At 39.3% G+C, this 18,837-nt stretch overlaps 1 protein-coding gene across 2 annotated transcripts in view; it reads right to left on the reverse strand.

Annotated features, from left to right (window-relative positions):
• Positions 1-7: 7 nt before the first annotated feature.
• LOC134534372 (specificity protein transcription factor 3-like) overlaps positions 8-18,837 on the reverse strand; it is a 37,472-nt gene continuing 18,642 nt past the window's right edge. For both annotated transcript variants that reach the window (XM_063372828.1, XM_063372827.1), the window contains exons 8-12: positions 17,622-17,764; positions 15,438-15,606; positions 12,680-12,799; positions 8,667-8,741; positions 8-2,064 (exon numbers count right to left, since the gene is read on the reverse strand). In XM_063372828.1, the coding sequence (XP_063228898.1) occupies positions 1,927-2,064; positions 8,667-8,741; positions 12,680-12,799; positions 15,438-15,606; positions 17,622-17,764 (645 nt within the window). In that variant the 3' untranslated portion in view covers positions 8-1,926. The remainder of the gene's footprint in view (positions 2,065-8,666; positions 8,742-12,679; positions 12,800-15,437; positions 15,607-17,621; positions 17,765-18,837) is intronic.

The raw sequence follows: 18,837 nt of genomic DNA on the forward strand, positions 1-18,837 counted from the left end.
GAGTAGTGTTTGTTTTAATGACTAATGAAATGGTCCGACTCGTGACCGAACTCAGATGCGCAGCAAAGATAACCGCTGCAGTTGCCATGCAAGTCGAGGAGGGGGGTAAGTGGAGTGGGAAAATGAGCATTACAGGAGTGAGCGAGGGAGAATGGCCGACACCCTTCCCTTGTGCAAGCTGATGCTGTTCCTGGCGTGTGGTGTGGCCGTCGTCCCGTGCCACAGGTACTTGGTAAATATTGATGTGTGTTTTTTCACCGTTAATAGAAGCGACACGTCTCAACACTGCAACGGTACCCCTGGGTGTGCTGTATTACTGCAGGAGGAAGGGCAACATTCACCCACTCCTCTCCATCAAGTCCTATCCTCATACCGAGCTGCTACAAGTCAAACGATAAGACTGGAAAGTTTTCACCAATCAAAGATGGATAGCTAACATATGTGCGCAAAGTGTTCAGAATTGGTTGCAGTGTTATGTATGAAATGTCATTAATACCTAGTAAATATGCATGCAAAAACAATTTTGTTGATGCACAGTTCAAAGTGAGTATAACTGGAGAATATATGCTTCATGCATAACAAAACTGAATAGCAGAGGGAGCACCAACACTACTGCCAGCACAGCAGACGGCCATGATACGGGGAGGGGGGTGCATGGAGCTTGTCACGAGTCCCACCCCCGTGAGTGCTAGTGGTTCAGCACATGCTCGCTTGGCAGTGTTGAAGATGGCATTTACAAAACTCCCACTTACGAAAAAAGCAACTGGGAAACACTCATAATTTAATTAAGTATGATTCACGTAGTCAAACTGACAGTGCATTACAAAACTGTTGTAATTTCCAAGGTCTTACAGTAACTGAGAGGTTCCACTGTAAGTACAAGGCCGTTTGACCAGTAATATTGGTCATTAAATCAAATTTCTGACCATGTTTGAAATTGACCGATATATATTTAAAACATTTTATATAACACAACAAATTCAATATAATCTTTAGCAAACATAATATCTCAACCAAGAAGTACAACAAACCTTTTAAGGCAATGAAATTTATGCACTGGTTGCCAATGCCTCAGCTTTGTTATTGATGCACAAGTATCGACACATTACAACTAGGGTTAGGTAAGTAAACTGGCTTTGTACATTTCAGTCGAGAGCTACGGCACCGCAGTAGTTCCGTTAACAGCAGGCGTCACCTGCGCGATATGTTCGTTTAGTCATTGCCGTGATGTGTGGAGGGACAGGGGCCCTCAAGTGTTCCCACAACGTACGCTTTGCGAAACGGAAGTGCGGAAGTCCTAGCTTGCAGGTTGACTAGCAGTTGAGGCGTGGCTTGTTTGGCTCGCAGGCCCCCCACCCTGCTCCCCTGCCGACGTGCACACAGCTGGGGAATACAGCTAGCTCTGCTGAAGTCTGCTTAAATATTCTTTGTGTTTTCTTAACAACTGCATAAGAATTAATGTTAATTTTTCAACATTTACATTCCCAGCGACATAATTTTTGTGTTCATCCAGCCATATTTTACCAGCAAGATGTTAGCTACAGCACAAAATGATATGAAGTAAGTTCTTTCTCATTTTTTTTTGTTTAATTATCTCTTATTAAAAGTGGGTTCGGACTTCATTGTCTACGTCAAGAGTAGTGGTTACTTTTGACCTTTGTCTCGCAACACACTTCTAACAACCTCACTTAGTAGTGGCTTTCTAAACAATTTTGACCGTTCCAAATTATACCTAAAGTTTGTCTCGTGAGATTTATGTTACTACTGGTATGGTGGCGCGCACAAATCCACTGTCGCTAGGATTCAGATGCAGCAGTGCTGTTAGCTGGTAATGTCAGTGAAATGCAGCTGTACGTTGTGGGGATCGCGAAGTCCGTGCACTACTGCTAGTAACGTCGCTGCAGTACGTAGACGGCAGGGCCCGCCTCAGTTGGACAGCGACGAGTCGAGCGCGTCGTCGATGGCCAGGTCTGACTGGTCGGCCTCCGTGGGGATGATCATCATCTTCTCGTCATTGGAGGAGCTGGCGTCGGAGGAGGCGTCTTGCGTCGAGGTGGCTGCCTCCTGGAACCACACGCCACGCGTCTCGCCACCTCCCAGGCATTTTGCCAATGTCATTTTTTTTTATATCCTTTTTACAAAGTAGAAATCAAAAATCCTTTTGCCACTTTACAAAATGTAGTACTGTCATTAAAAATTATAGGAAAACAGATTTCGACATTTGAAAAAAATTAACTTAATGATGAAAATTTTATAAATTTCCAAATGCTATTAAGAATCACATACATATAAATGTGATTCCTCCGCAATAATCTACATTGTCTCGACTCTACCGTAGTGTCCAATAATAGGGTTCATAACATTAAAGACTTCCTCACTCTCTACTGTTAAGCTAGCTGGACGTGGTTTTTGAACATGTTACTTGCATGTCTAGTGGATATCAGGCTGGAACTACTTACTGTGCCGTACTGTGCATGCAGACCCCGACCCATGCTACGAACACCGAGTTACTTCACCCAAGGACTACTACTCAAGTCCTCAACATACTGGCCATGCCTGTATGGATCATTCATTATCCACACATCATTTTACAACTACGCTTTAAGAAAAGACATTATTAAATTCTGAAAATAGGCTTCAAATATTCATGCAAGAATTTCAATATTTTTGTTACGAAACAAATATATTTGAATTCTCGATTATTTTATTGTAAAATACCTACTTCATTTGCAATTAAAGAAAGTTACGGCTCCAAATGTAACTTCATCTTATGTGTACGTGTTGCCTAGACATGCTAAGAATGGGAGGTCAATAAATCATTAAATAAACAACAAAATGTAAATGGTAAACCAAGTTTGTGTCAATCCAGAAGTTGTGGAAAAAATTGCACACATTCCATACTGCATGGAACACCAAAGGATAATTTGTTGTGAAATAGTTGATTTGGATTTAAGGGCCAATTCCATAATTTTGAGGAATTTGAGTTTTTAATGTTGTCATGGTTCAAGTCCATTTTATTTGCAGATTTTTTTTTTTTTTACGTGTGCTTAATGGGCAATATATCGTAATTACATTCAGAACAAGAGTTTAGTAAGATTGAAGTTGTAAATATTGGTCTGTACCAACAAGGGGAGCGGACGACTTGGGAAAGTCACTTCGGGATGAGACTCACTGTGTTCACCCCTTATAATGAATATAAATAAAGGCTCAGGCTAGCCAATTCCCAGAAAAAAAATTGACGATTAAAGCACAATTTATATATCACAGAAGTTTTGCTCTGGCCGATAGTCTGACTAAAGGAATTTTGTAAAAAAAAAGGTAATAAATAAATTTTTTTAGGCAAAAATTCAGTTTTTTTGGTACCCCCTCTTATGTAAACAGTATTTTTTTAAAAAAAAAGAGACTGTCGGCAAGAATCAAAACCTGAGCGCCCGGGCAGCGAGCAAGTGCGTTACTACCTGGGCCGCAGCACCAATTGTCAGAGTAAAACTTAATTATTTTATGAACTGTGGTTGAATGATCAAGTCAAATGCCACGATAAAAAGCATGATCACCAGGGTAATCCCCTGTGAGCGAGGATGTGTGTACTTTGGAGAAACTGGCCGAGCCCCGTCAACACGCTTCAAAGAACACAAAAACTATATAAAGAAAAGTGAAACTCAAAAATATAGATTTACCGAACATGCCTGGGACCACAGTCATTAAATACTCTGGGACAATGCTTCTCCACTCATACAGGAAGAACACCCACTAAAGAGGAAAACGAAAGAATCAGCAAGAGCAAAGTTATCGGCCAACAAAGTGAAAATGAATGAAAATCGACATGTAGATTCCCGCCCGAGGCAGGGTCTGAATGGATGGAGCGGGGCTGACACTCATAGCAGCCAAAGTATTGAATTAAAAATACATGGATACCTTTAATTAAAGCTGGAACCAACCAACTACCCTAGTATGCAAGACACCAGCCAATATCATCAGTCTCAGGTGCACGGCCAATCGGAATGCTCGTCTGTCATTGGCCGCGTGTCCTCTATCAGACTGTGTGGTGCCTGGGGACGGGAACAATCTCAGATTCCGAAACATAAGGCAATAAGATATAAAAACTTTGGACATAAGCCAACTTTTGATGCAAAACCTAAATTGTAACCATTAGTTTCTCATCATTATAAGAACATGATAATATTCAAGTACTTGAACATAGATAGGTGTGTAAGTGTAGTAAGTAAGTAGAGTGGGGCGCCTATAATTTCAACTGTCCATGAACAGCAATCTAAGTGAAAAAAAACTGTTAGGTTATGTCTTTAGTTTTATTTGTTTGTTCATCTCTGCATATAACAATTCCAGTAAAGAACAACCAGCTGTGTTGCAGCAGAGATGTGCAGTGTAGATGCAGAGTTGCTACCTCAGGCGTGCTGACGGCAGCTGCAACGCACCAGTTTGTCAGGAGGAGTTGAACCGTGATCTTACGTTTGAGTGGCATTGAGTTTCTGGTGGAATTACTTTCGCTGGATTGTGGTCGCTCGACCGAGGAGACAGGACAGGAAGAGCGTGTGCACGGTGTGTGGCCGTGTCTACCACAGAACACTAGCAAGGCGCTGCAGTACGCAGGCTACGAGTCGACCCACGGCATGCTAGCATCACCTCGCCGGCCTACCTCTTCGTTACCGGACGTCCCCCTAAAGGTTACAAACTCCACTAGTTCCTCACACACCTGTGCCTCCGCTTCCTGGCTTTTCCTCCTCTACAAGAAACAAACCATAGCACTGTAACAAGGCATCTCACCTGCAGACAAGCAATCACCTGACCTCATGCAGCTGTGGAGCATTACCAACACTGACTGCATTCACACAAAACTGCACTGACAAAATAAAAATAACACTAGGGTTGTGCGAATATCATTACCATATTTTCTGGCGTACAAGACAAGAATAGCACGAAAATTTAAAGAGCTTGAAACTGCTCGAAACATTGACTTGTGTCTCTAGCACGGAGTCAAATGGCTTGATATAGCTTTTGAGTCTGTTTTTGCCCCACACTTACAATCTGTCACACTTCACTTAATGATATGGTCTCGTTTTCTATGTTGCAGAGTTTAAAAAAGGAATGTAGCGATACGAGTGGGAAAACAGAAAATTACGTGAACACACACACAATCTTAACTGAGAAAAAATATTTATAAAAAAACTTTAAACAACTTTTTCACGATAAAGTAAACAAATCATAATAGATATTAAGAAACATTAACTAAATGTAAAATATTCTCGTAAAACACGTTGCAAATGCACAAACACTTCTCAAAAGGAAAAACAGCTGTTATTTAAATCATACCGTACAAACCTAACCAAGTATCATCCCAGATTATAAAAACATACAATAAATCTTTGATAAAGTCACTTACAAAGCGGGGAGGGCAGCTGTGTGGGTTGCCCAGCACTCAACGTGCACTCGTCCAGGTGTGTATTAATGATAGTATCTGAGCCAACTGCAAGGCTACGTGAACCGCGCAACAAGGGAACATGTGCTCCGACGAGCAAGCTGCATCCACATGCCTGCAGACACTTTCGTAACTTTCAACAATCAACATACACATTAGGAACATTCAAGACTTTCATTCTTGTTTTGTTTTAAATTAAATAATAATTATTTTATTATAATATTTCAGCAAGAAATGATATTCGCACAACCCTAAATAACTCATAAAAAAAACATATTTAAAGTAACAAGTAATTGCATAGGTACATAAATTAATTTCAAAAATAACAAAGGTAAACAAAACATTGCTTTAAAATAAACTTGGCTTATTAAATTCACTTTGTAGATGAAAAACTAAAAACATAAACTGAATTTTTTTTTCTTTTATGTGTTAATATAATAAATTATTTTACAATTAATAACAATAATTTACATAACAGCAACTCACCAGCTAATGCAAGTTGCAAGGAAATCTGAGGCTAGTACATTCACTAGAGCACTGCTACGGTCAGAGTGATGCTGCTACAGGAAGAGGGCTTACGTCGTGAATACCTCCTGTACTTATGGATATTGATTTAATGTGTATTACTACATTTAATAGTTTCTTAATTTAGAAAAGTTGTTTAGAATTTGTAATTCTGAGATAGTTTTTAAAAAAGGCAGTTTATTTTCAAGATGGTTTTCTGTTTCTATTAAAACATGCACAGTTTTTGAACTCGTAGGTGAGTGACGTCATGGTGTGTGGGTGGTGTGGCGGAGTGCGACAGAGTGCGGCGGTGTGGTGAGGTGTGGCAATGTGGCGGTGTGGTGAGGTGTGCCAATGTGGCGGTGTGGGGAAGCGAGCGCGAGCGAAGGACACTCGGACCGCGGGCTGATGCGCGCCTACAATTGGGTGCTCGGAAATGAAGGATCGTGTACGACAACTTGTTTCACGACTAGATGTGGTGTGTGTCTGGTGTACGCTGGGCACACTCGAGAGAATTCGGTCTGCGATTTTCGTATTTACAAACGGTAAAGTGGTTCAGCCCTACGCACTATCAAACACTCCAGCATATCAAGTGAGAAGTCACCGTTCTTCGGTCCCTTGAGTCGCCATGGGACGCGTGAAACATAACCAGTTGCTACACTAACGTCCGCTGCCCCGAATCAGAACAAGATAACACTCGCGGTGCTTGAACCAAACTTTTATAAAATATATAAATACCTACTTGGTTTCTATAAACAGCTGGTAACAAAGTACAATCTGCCATCCAAGCCAGAGTTGATATACGACTACGTATTCCTGAATGTGCATAATGTCAGGCATATGCCTGAAAATGCCTTTAATTTTTTTTAAATGTTATTTTAAACATGGTTTGCTATTGAGTTACACTTGTTCAGTTAAATGGTAGCCAGACTCCTCGACAGGGTAAATAATAAAAATTTATATTGTTTCAGTTTTTAATTTAAAAAAATGTTAATACATTTTTTTATTTTCAAGCTTTAACATAGGGTGGATGTGTTGTAAGTGGCACTCTGGCATTCAATAAATACAATTTTTTTGAGACTACACGTTTTGGGCCAAGAGATAAAGTCATGATGGTAAAGACACTTGTAAATTGCAATTTAATAATACACATAAAGCAAGCTCGTCTCAACAAGCTACACAGTGTGTATTCCAAACTAACTAAACTTTTTTAATCAAATTTTCCATGTTCCTAACTTTGAAGAACTGTTCAATGTGCGAGTTATGATCCTGGCGGAACCCGCAAGCAGTGGAATTCACTATCGGGCAGAACACAAAATATGGTGACTACAATAAACATAGGCCATGTTGGAATTTGTTACTCAATCACGTCTTTACTAAATAACTGATTTGTACAAAATTTGAAACTAACTTAGCCCATATACTGGATTAATATTTAGGCTATAATAAACATACCAACACTATTAACTATTTTTTTTACCATTTCCCTAAAATACTAACTTAAGGGAATGAAGAGAGGTAAAATAAAAATTTTGCGATAAAAAAACTCAAATCTCCAAAGCTGTTCAAGAAAAATAGAAGATATTAGGTCTAAATAATAAATATACAAAACTAACAACACTATTTTACCATTTCTCAAAATTCCACTCCCAACGGGGTGAAAGTGGGGTATGTTTTCACATCACCAAATCTACTTACGTGGAAGGTAAGAGACACAGCATGAATTATATACATAAAGAGTTATGTACATTGTTTCCTCCATTTTTTTTTATTTGACCAGTAAGGGTTATGTTGGTTTAGTAATAAAAAAATACATCTCCGTAGCTAATCAAATGGTAAGTTAATTATTGAATAGGAATAGTAATTTTACAAAAACTACCAGCTCCCTTTTACCCAATAATTTACCTTTACAGTTAAAAAAAAATCACAGTTCCTATGAAAAGGATCATTTTTAATGACAGCAAATGAGTGCCATGTTTGTGACACGACACTTCATCCATGGCCAACTTCATGCTGCCTGCTCACCAGTACTGAGCGCTCACAACTAACATGTTCATGTTGAGCATAACAGGTTGCTTAATACAGTGCATAGAGATGTGTTGCAGTAGTCATAACTCAATTTATAGCCTAAGATATGTACAGATAAATTCTAAGTTTCACCAAAAAAAATATAATTTCACGTCTTGCAGTTATCAACACAGCACTCATAGAAATTATATAAATAATATATGCAGAAAAATTTCAATTTAAAATGTAAGTTGATCAGAATGCCTGGTTTTTAACTCTAAGTAAATTACATGAAGATAAAGAATTTTAAATTGAAGGCTAATACTTTCTTAAATTTACCATTTTATAGTTTTTTTCTAGTAGGTTGTTCAAAATTTGCCAGTTCAAATATGGCCATAGATCCTTAGAAGTGTTTCTGAAGATATTTTTGGGCTTGAATGGCTGGACTAGTGAACCAGTGACCAGTACCTCTGCCTGCTATAACCAACACCCCGGATACAAGTACCCGCTCTTCACACGGGCAATTGCCACGCAACAACATGTGCAACCCAGGTTGAAACCAGTTTATGCAAACTATTCTACAGGCTTACAACAAGAACAGGCATTCCACTCCCCCCCCCCCCCCCCCCCACAAAAAAAAATTCACATTTGTTTAGCTACGGATGTCAGTACTTAAACAACTAAATCAAATTTTATTTTAGTAATGCAACTAGGTATCTACCTGAGACACATGAATTTTATATGGCTCCCCATTAATCCAGACTTCTTTCTCTCTGCTTTCATCACCATCATAATCCTCAAAAACAAAAACAAAAAAAACAACAAAAAATAATTTCAGGCAATTAGACTTATAAACACTGTACTTCATGAACAACATGTACCTAGTTGAGCACGCACAGCACACAGCAACACAAGTAGCGACTGGACTTGAACACTACCGTCACAGACATGCAGTGATCCCTGAAGCCTCTTCACAGCCGTTCAATTAAATGTAACAACATTAGGTTGCAATGACACAGGGACACTGGTGCTTGCAGACACGGCATCATGACCCTTATGGCCTGATGGGTCACGACCGGCAAGCCTGGCGTGGCGACACTTCACTAGTAACCCGGCAACCTACTGCTCCTTTCCTTTTATTACATGTGTAAAAAAATAACAGGGTAGGAAACTATAAATAAAAAAATCACACACACAATTTTGGTACAAAAATTTTCACTTAAAAAATAAAAGAAAAAAATTTTCAGTTTCTTTTTTAACATTTAATAACAAATAATGGAAGTGTGTACTTAAATATGCGAAATAGATTTTATGTATACTTACTTAATGTAATGAAAAAATTATTTTAATTTTGCATGCATTATTATAATAGGTATAAAATAATAAAAGGAATGAAGTGATAAATACAGTTGGTAAAGTATAAATTCTACCAAATTTAAAAAAAATGTAATTAAATACTCAATATTCAATATTAACACAAACACATGTATAAAATTAATTATTAGTTTAGTAAAATTATCAAGATTAATTTAAAATAATAATTAGAAAAGATAAATATTATTAATGTATATATTAATTTTAATTGTTTATTATAATTCAAATAATTATACAGATGGGAACATAACCTCACTTACATAAGTACACTTAAAAAGACTCTTAAAAAAGTTTATTCTAAACGCAATTTCTATCGCTAATGTTCATAATAAATAAATGCTTTTAATGGAATGAACCAGTATTCAATATCAATCACTAAAGTATAACATTTAAAAGCACATACGTATATAATTTTTTATGTAGTTTTTTTTGTAGGTAGGTTTTTTTTTTGCACGAATCATAAAAATTCACTCTCATAATTTTTTTTATAATGCGCCTAAAGAAACATAAGTGCCAAAATATGTTTGTCAGAACTGTTCCTTCAGCTAACCAAACACAGCTATGAGCCACCGTGTGAGGTAACCACTTGCGTGCACGCATGGCGCGGCGGTGCGTCAGACACGGCACTCGGCCTTGTCGACTCCTGCTGCCCTCCCCCCGCCTCCTCGCTGTCATACTCGCTTCTTGCTCGGTGCGCGAGTGTCCCTGAAGCTAACCAAGCACAGCTATGAGCCACCGTGTGAGGTAACCACTTGCGTGCACGCACGGCGCGGCGGTGCGTCAGACACGGCACTCGGCCTTGTCGACTCCTGCTGCCCTCCCCCCGCCTCCTCGCTGTCATACTCGCTTCTTGCTCGGTGCGCGAGTGTCCCTGAAGCTAACCAAGCACAGCTATGAGCCACCGTGTGAGGAAACCACTTGCGTGCACGCACGGCGCGGCGGTGCGTCAGACACGGCACTCGTCCGTGTCGACTCCTGCTGCCCTCCCCCCGCCTCCTCGCTGTCATACTCGCTTCTTGCTCGGTGCGCGAGTGTCCCTGAAGCTAACCAAGCACAGCTATGAGCCACCGTGTGAGGTAACCACTTGCGTGCACGCACGGCGCGGCGGTGCGTCAGACACGGCACTCGTCCGTGTCGACTCCTGCTGCCCTCCCCCCGCCTCCTCGCTGTCATACTCGCTTCTTGCTCGGTGCGCGAGTGTCCCTGAAGCTAACCAAGCACAGCTATGAGCCACCGTGTGAGGTAACCACTTGCGTGCACGCACGGCGCGGCGGTGCGTCAGACACGGCACTCGTCCGTGTCGACTCCTGCTGCCCTCCCCCCGCCTCCTCGCTGTCATACTCGCTTCTTGCTCGGTGCGCGAGTGTCCCTGAAGCTAAGCTACTGTGTCGTAAGAGAGTAGGCACAACTATCAACACCTTTTTAACATTTTTCAAAATGTTAATCCATTGGGGGAAATAGATTGGGTAATATTGGTTCAGTATAAAACACCAATCACTAAGCCTGTGAGAATATCAGTTTTTTAGTTTGAATCGAATTTGAATACGAATACCAAATTATTCTCGAATACGAATACAGTATTGAGTTCGAATAATTGGAATGAGAATTTAAATCCCATAAAACATGTTATATCACATCAATTACAATAACAGGTACATATTTACTGATACAATGTATGTAGAATCAAAAAACTGACAGTACTTAAAATTTTAAGGTTCTCCAATTTTATAATTAGTTTGTATTAAAAAGAGTCTTGTCACATCACTACATATTAGCTAATTTAAATTTTTGTGGAGGAACACAAGCTGCTCTACATTTTCGGGGAGTAGACTCTCTCTTCTACACGTCACAATGTTGCCAGCTGTTGAGAAAAGTCTCTCACTGCACACTTGTGTGGCAGGTATAGGCAAGTACTTTCTTGCTACCACAGATATGTTTCGGAAACAAGTGCGCCCCTTCTCTGACCAGAAACTGAAAGGATTTTCATTCTTTGGGATTAAGGGTGCTGCCAGATATTCGTTTACTTCTCCTTGGATAGTTTCTTCGTAGCTTGCAAGCTTAGACTGAGCTGCTGTTGAAAGTTTCACGTAGGCCCACAGAGATGACTTCTTAATAGGCATTTCACTTGTAGCCTCAACTGTCTCAGTTATATTTTCAGCTACTGTGTTCAGCTTACACAGCTTACATACCTCCCTGCACAAATTTTCAACCCATATTTTCTTTTTTTTCATCCTCAATTAGTGACTCTTTGAACCGTGGATCCACCGTCATAGAAAACACATTTACTTCACAATCTTGGTACCATGTAACATGATCACAAGCTTTTAAGTAAGTTCTTGGCAAGAGTTTTTTTTTTTGACGCGCGGGACAGGATAATTGCCTGAGCTGTCATTACGCGAGGAATTTGGGAAGGGTGGGAAGGGTATGAGGGTGTGTGTGTGTGTGTGTGTGTGGGGGGGAGTCGGGGGGGGGGGGGGTGTTTGCCGCCTGCATCCAGTCATTTACTGTGTATTATCCTATTGAAAAACATTGACGTAGCATGTTAGGCTTTTGGAGTCTTGCTGTGAGTATGCAGCCAGATGTTTTCCACATAGTCTGTACAATTTTCTTTCTGTTCGCCGTCAGGTTCGGAACGAAATTACAGTGCCGACAAACCATGTTTCACCCTCTAATCTGAAAACTGTCACCTATAACGTCCCGGTTGTATGGATTTTACATACACGTATTTATCTTTATCAGTATGCTGACAGTTCGAATCTATTTTAAACGACCTGACGACATTCTTCTACATAAAATACGTTAGTTATCGCTCCGAATTACTGTGTTCAAACGGACTTTACGTGGCCAGATGTAGTGGAATAACTCCACATACATAACTCTAAAACATTACGAAAATCCCGCGGAACTTTTGCCCCCGCCCAACGAGAGAAACCTCCGTGATCCCGAAATGTTTCCCGGTTTCAGTGGTCCCGCTCAGCCTTTTTCGTAAATGACTGAATATTCGTTTTTTTGAAGTGTTAGTATTCAAAATCGAATCGAATACGAATAATAAACTATTCGTTTTGATATTCGAAAATTCGAATATTCGCACAGGCCTACCAATCACCAAATCCACTACAGTGAGAGGTAAGAAATTAAACATGAATAACACACAAAAAAAAATTACGCCTGCATATTATACGTTTCAACAGTTGTTTTAATTTCAATTCCAACTCTCCTCTTAATTTCTACTGCACTCTTCTTTCTTTCAACCCACATTCCCAAACATCCTTTCCTTTTCTTTCCCCTGCAGCCAACACGCCAGTTCCCTACACCCAATACCGCAACGAGAAGCAACGAGACGTAACAGGCCAGACTTACCGGGTTCCTCTGTTTCGAGTGAGTCTTGATATGTTTGGACAGGTGGTCGCTACGCATGAACTTCTTGTTGCAGTCCGGACACTGGAACCTCTTCTCGCCCGTGTGTGTCCGCCTGTGTCTCTGCAACCAGCGTTCCACCGGGCACTGCAGACACTATACCGTGCACTAGCCGTGCCATCGCGCCATCAAGACAACATACCACAACTATATAAACCATTCCAATCATTTCACTTACTAAGTCGCACAGAAGTTCACTAATTTTTTTTTATTAATACTAATCTCTCTACACCAGCAAAATAATTATTTATTTGAAAAGATGACATTTTTTTGGTATCATTGAGTAAGTATAAGTAGTTATTAAGCAGGTCATAAATCTGCCCAACATCATATATATCTTTAAACTGTTTCTGTTGCTATGGCCACAATGATGATTCAGAAGCAGATACAAATAATTATCACTGCGAAACTAACAAAATATGATCGTAATCCTGCAAAACATGCCTGGCAAAAGTGTGGTCTGTGATGAAGAAAATGTGACGTTTCGTAACAAGTGTTAAAGAAGACCAGGTCCAAGACGTGAATACGTGTGCATGTGTTGTTACTTGTTAGCCACCCTGCAGGCCTGCCACTCCGACGTGACGTAATGCTAGCGAGGCACACGGCTGAACTGATCACAACCAGCCTCTCCCGGCCAGCCTAGACCAACATAACTGAATATTGCTGAAGGCATTACTGGGAACTGCTATTGAGACAATCTACACTTTAAAGTTATTTCTGTTCATTTTTGACATTAAAGCTAGTTTTCATGATTTTCTACGTGAAACATTTTTAAAACTGTATTGCAAAAAAGTATCATTTGAAACTTTCAAAGGAACCACCTTTTTTTGTAGGCTTTCATATTTCAAAAACACAATCCTCTTCTCCCAGGAGCATACACAGAATTTCATTTCAGAAGGGATGACTTCTCCAATGTTTTTTTTGAAATTTGCTGTTTTTTAGTTCACTTGCATCTAGGCATGGTCGGGCAGAGAAATTTGACTTCGGGCGGGCTCGGGCGGGTAATTGTCCAAAATTTTCGGGCTCGGGCAATCTCGGTCGGGCATCAAAATTAGTTAATGAAATAAATTTTGAACATAAAATAGTCGTACTTAAGTTTGCATTGACAAACCTGAACTGTTTTTATTTATTTACTATACCGCACTGATACGAAAGTTAAACATTAAACTAAAAAATAGAGTGCATATTAATCTTGGAAATAAAGTGCTTATTAACTAAATTGTGTTTGGGTAGCTGCTTGAAGGTTCATTGTCACTGTTGATTGTTTGACCTACACTTCCACTGGTATCCATTTTGGTAAAATAATGACATGAATTAAATAGAAACAATTCACAACCACTTTCTGTAAATGCCACGCAACTACAATGTGTGTAATTAAAGTCAGCTTATAATCCTTCTCGCACACAGCAAGCAGATCCACCGGCCTTAAACACTACTTTGTGACTATTGAGCAGTGAGCATCCGCCGTGCGTACGCGCGCGCGTGTGTGTGTGTGTGTGAGAGAGAGAGGCGGGCGACCAGCTGCATCGTTAGTCAGCCAGCGAGAGTAACGGTAAATGTTGACCTTGACCACTTCCGCTTGCTGCAGGGCTCGCTCTCTTATATCTGTCTCCCCCTCCCACAAACACACTTGCTGACCGGGCACCTTTATCTTATCTCTCACACACACTCACTTCACCGGCTGGTGCCGGGACGGCGGCGGCGTGGCATGTTCCTGCAGCTGCCGCGCGTTCCAAAAAAAAGAAGCTTTGTTTACTTGCGCCGTGCGGTATTGCCGTTTTCCAAGGTGCCCGATATTTTCGGGCACTGAAATACCCGCCCGGAATTTCGGGTATACTTGATACCCGAAACACTGCCCGAAATTTCGGGTACCCGACCATCCCTACTTGCATCTAAAAAATTTGATTTCTTAAATGAACGTTTGTAACCTTAGGCATATCAGCACACCAAGTTAACACACAGTAATCCAGACACCTGTTTTTCGTACAAAACAAAATTAAAGTGTTATTTGACAGCAAATTCAGAATGTAAGTTTAAAGTTTTTGATATGCTGGATAGAAAAAAAATCCTATTTCACAGTAGTAGGCACTAATTTATAAATATTTTAATACTATATCATGTAAAAAAAAGTTTCATATTTAATATTTTTCAATATTTATATTTTCTCACACCTGTTCTTTCTCTCTGTGCATTAAGAGGCCGCTCCAGTGTTTCAGGGGCACTACGCAACCCGCGTTAACCTCATAAGATTCAATGCTATTTTCATTTTGCTTATAACTAATTAACTAATATGGATTTCAAAATGATGCTTGCTTGATATGTAAGACAACGATGCACTTATCAAAGCCCCTTTCTTCAAAAACGTGCATAAATTATGGTTTAATACTAATCTTTACTAATATGAATAAGTGTATTGTCTAGGTTTGAACCATAATTTATGCACATTTTTGAAGAAAGGGGCTTTGATAAGAGCATCGTTGTCTTACATATCAAGCAAGCATCATTTCGAAATCCATATTAGTTAATTAGTTATAAGCAAAATGAAAATAGCATTGAATGTTATGAGGTTAACGCGGGTTGCGTAGTGCCCCTGAAACACTGGAGTGGCCTCTTAAGTTGCAGTTAATTCAAGGAACATGAACTGTAGAGGTGAGAGTAGTAGCCGTGCAAAGCAGAGAACGACTAATGGGAATGACGGCACCTGCAGCTCGTCGGAGCGCGTGAAGCGCTTGCCACAGAACAGCCAGCTGCAGATGAAGGGGCGGTCGCCCGAGTGCCAGCGCAGGTGCGCTCGCAGGTGCGACGTCTTGCCGTACACCTTGCTGCAGCCCGCCACGTGGCACACGTGCTGCTTCTTGCGGTCCACGTTCCTGCGCACAGCCACGCTCCCGTGCCAGCCCTCCGTCACGCTGTTGCCACTCCCTCCTTCGGTCGAGCTGGGGTTTTTTTAAATTATGGAAGATACCTCGGCGCACACGTGTGTATGTGTGTACTCAAAAGTCGAAATGTTTCGTCACTGCAGACTACAGGAAAATTGATTGCCGCTGTAGGTTTTAAAAGAAGAATACAGTTAATGTTATTTTAACTTTCGCATCGCCAATTAAAAATAAAATTATAATTTAAATATTACTAAAAAAGTAAACTATTATTTTTTTTCATATCTCATAGTATGTACTTTAAAATTTAAATATAATTCAAAGTATTTCAATTTAAAAAAAATTAAAACCACAAACAAAAAGCCAAGTATTCTGTGATTAAAACAATCATAACTAGTGCTAAAAATTTTTGAATCCATAAGTAATTTCAAAAAACCTTTAAGAAAATGATTTACTAGGGAAAAGTAAGGAAAATTAAAAATACCCAAAAGTACAATTTTTGGAAATTTTCTTTTAAAGGAAAGGCTGCAACTCTCTTGAATTACATTGATGGCAACATGAGTGGGTCTGCAAATGCAAAAGGGGTAAAAAAATCTGTATTTTGAAGAACATGTGCTTCTTAGAAAACAAAATTTAGCCTGCATCAGTTTTAGTTACTAGCAGAAGTTACCTCTATAAAACTGAAAAATACTGTACGTCCCTATATCCAAGATATGACTGTCAAAATTATATTCAAATATGTGAGACCGGAGTTATTCAAGCTATTATTAAATGGATTTTTGGCTTTAATACACTATACTTTAGAATAAAATGAAGTAGTTTTAACTTTTTAAGATAACTTCATTGCAGTAGGCTCTAGGCATACTACTAGTGTTCTGGGTTATTTACTAGCTATTTATTTTGAAGTAAACTATTTTTTTAGTAAACAGCCAACAGTTGTCATATAATCGACACATAAACACTGCAACATTTGCACACATTTCCACATTTCTAGAAACCCTGCTTTAATGCATTGTATCTGTAGGTGATTTCAGAACCATTAGGTTTTACCTCTCCACAAAAGTAAATAAAGCTGGCTTTTTTTTTTTTTTTCTTTTTCTTTGCCATGGTTCACAAATATTACTTCCTGCATGATTCTCTCCCAACTATATTCAATAAGAAGAAACAAGTAAACTATCCTACTATTAATTTGAAATCTCTTACACCCAAGTTTTCGAATAAGCTAAAACCACATCCAACATCAGAATTAAATCTAATTCAGTAATAATTTTGTCCACGACAATCCTATCTGCCACATAAAACATAGCTTATTCCATTATCAGCGACTTCACAAGGACAGCAGCAACCAATCAATATTTACTTCAGGTATTCCGACTATAGCCAAATTAAATACAAAGACAAAATTTGAATATTGAAGACAGAAAATTATGAGTATTTAACAAGTATATTGTTTAATTTTTTGGCCAATTTCATTTTTAAAAATTGGAGATTTTGGTGTAATTATTTTTATTTTTTTATGAATTCTGTTTATTTGTAACTATAGCACATCATTAAGCAAATATGACACTTGCATAACTGACTTTCTCTCTCTCTCTCTACACACACACACACACACATTGTAATTTAACAAATACAATAATTTTTAATAGGCATGTTTAATTAAAAAAAAATAAAAAATCTAAATTTGGCAAGTATTTGTGTGTTTGAAAAATGTACCATCATAATGTAAAACTGAGTTACTAATAACAAAAAAAAAAAAAAAAAAAAAACTAATCTATTTTTTTAATACATACATTTTGGTACAAACATCCTGCTAAAAAAATTTTTTTATTGAATTTACTATTTATAAGTTTAGGTTTTTGTGATGATTCTTGTGTTAATTATTTGGTTATAAATGCTTATTAATTTCATGATTGTATGAAGTATGAACTGAAATGTAGCTGTTACACTGTGCAGCGACACGCCCAGCTGAGGGACTGGGCTGAAGGGCAGTGGCTGCCGGCACTCACCGCTCCCCCTCCCTGCAGTTGGGACACGTACAGGCCACTCTGCGCACCCGTGCCTTCTGGGGCTCCGCGCCGTCCCCGCCGTGCTGAGTGCCGTGCTGTGCGCCGTGCTGCGCCGCCTGGCCCGCGTGGCTGCTCGTCACCACCTGCGCCACTCTCGCCACTCAGCGCCGTCCAGACCACGTGACACACCTCACCAAGCCACTACATACTTTCAGTCAGCCATTTTCAGATGTGTGATTTCAACCATGCAGAAATAAAATTTACAAACACGTTCACTGACGATTAAAAATGTAATTTACAATTAATAAAAATAAAAATAAATTGGTAAAATAAGACATAAGTACCAAACGTATTTAAATTACAAGCTGAATCTTTTTTTTTTTTTGCCTATTTGATCTCAGGAACTAAGGTGTCTTAAAACGCATACATTTACTGAGTTTTTGACACTTAAAAATGAGATGAGGTTTACAATATTAACTTTCTACATTAGCAGCACGCAATCACCAGTGGTAACAGAACTTAGCAAGATGTTAGGTAGGTAGTTCATGACGCGGTACAAGTTTCATGGGCGGATAGTCAACTGTCTCTGAGGACGAAACAGCTGATAACTGCCAGGTCAAGAAGTACAGTCTGTGTAAACTCTGCTGGACAGCGCTGAGCAGTGGGGTCACCAGGGGGTAAGGGGATTAGGGGGATTTATAACCCCCCCCCCCCTTTTTTTTCCTTCCCTAGGAAGTTATGAAAACATTTGCAATATATCAGTGAAGACAGTATGTTCCTGACGTTGCCTATCGGCTACTACCGAGGCCAATATGTCAATAGTCAGTAGTCATTTAAGTTTTTTTTAATAAAAGTGTTCTATTTTATTTTATCACAAACCCCCCCCCCCCCAGAAAGAAATTCTTGTACCGCCACTGGTGCTGAGGGGTCAGCAAACCACTTGGAAGAATAACCATTCGAGTGCATTTTATAATTGAATGTTAACTTAAACAAGCAAAAAAGGAATGTCTCTGAGAGTGAATGCCATAATGCCAGCTTATATTTGAGTAAATATGATACACCAAATTTCAAAACAAAACGTTGACTTCTTTTAAATAGGGATAGGTCAATTCCACATTTATTCAATTCTGATTCAGATTCTACAATATCCCTCAATTTCATGTTCAATTCCAATATTATTTCCTTTCTGAATGAAATTAATTTGGAAATTCAAACA

The sequence above is a fragment of the Bacillus rossius genome, chromosome 7, assembly GCF_032445375.1.
Source record: "Bacillus rossius redtenbacheri isolate Brsri chromosome 7, Brsri_v3, whole genome shotgun sequence".
Classification (NCBI taxonomy): domain Eukaryota; kingdom Metazoa; phylum Arthropoda; class Insecta; order Phasmatodea; family Bacillidae; genus Bacillus; species Bacillus rossius.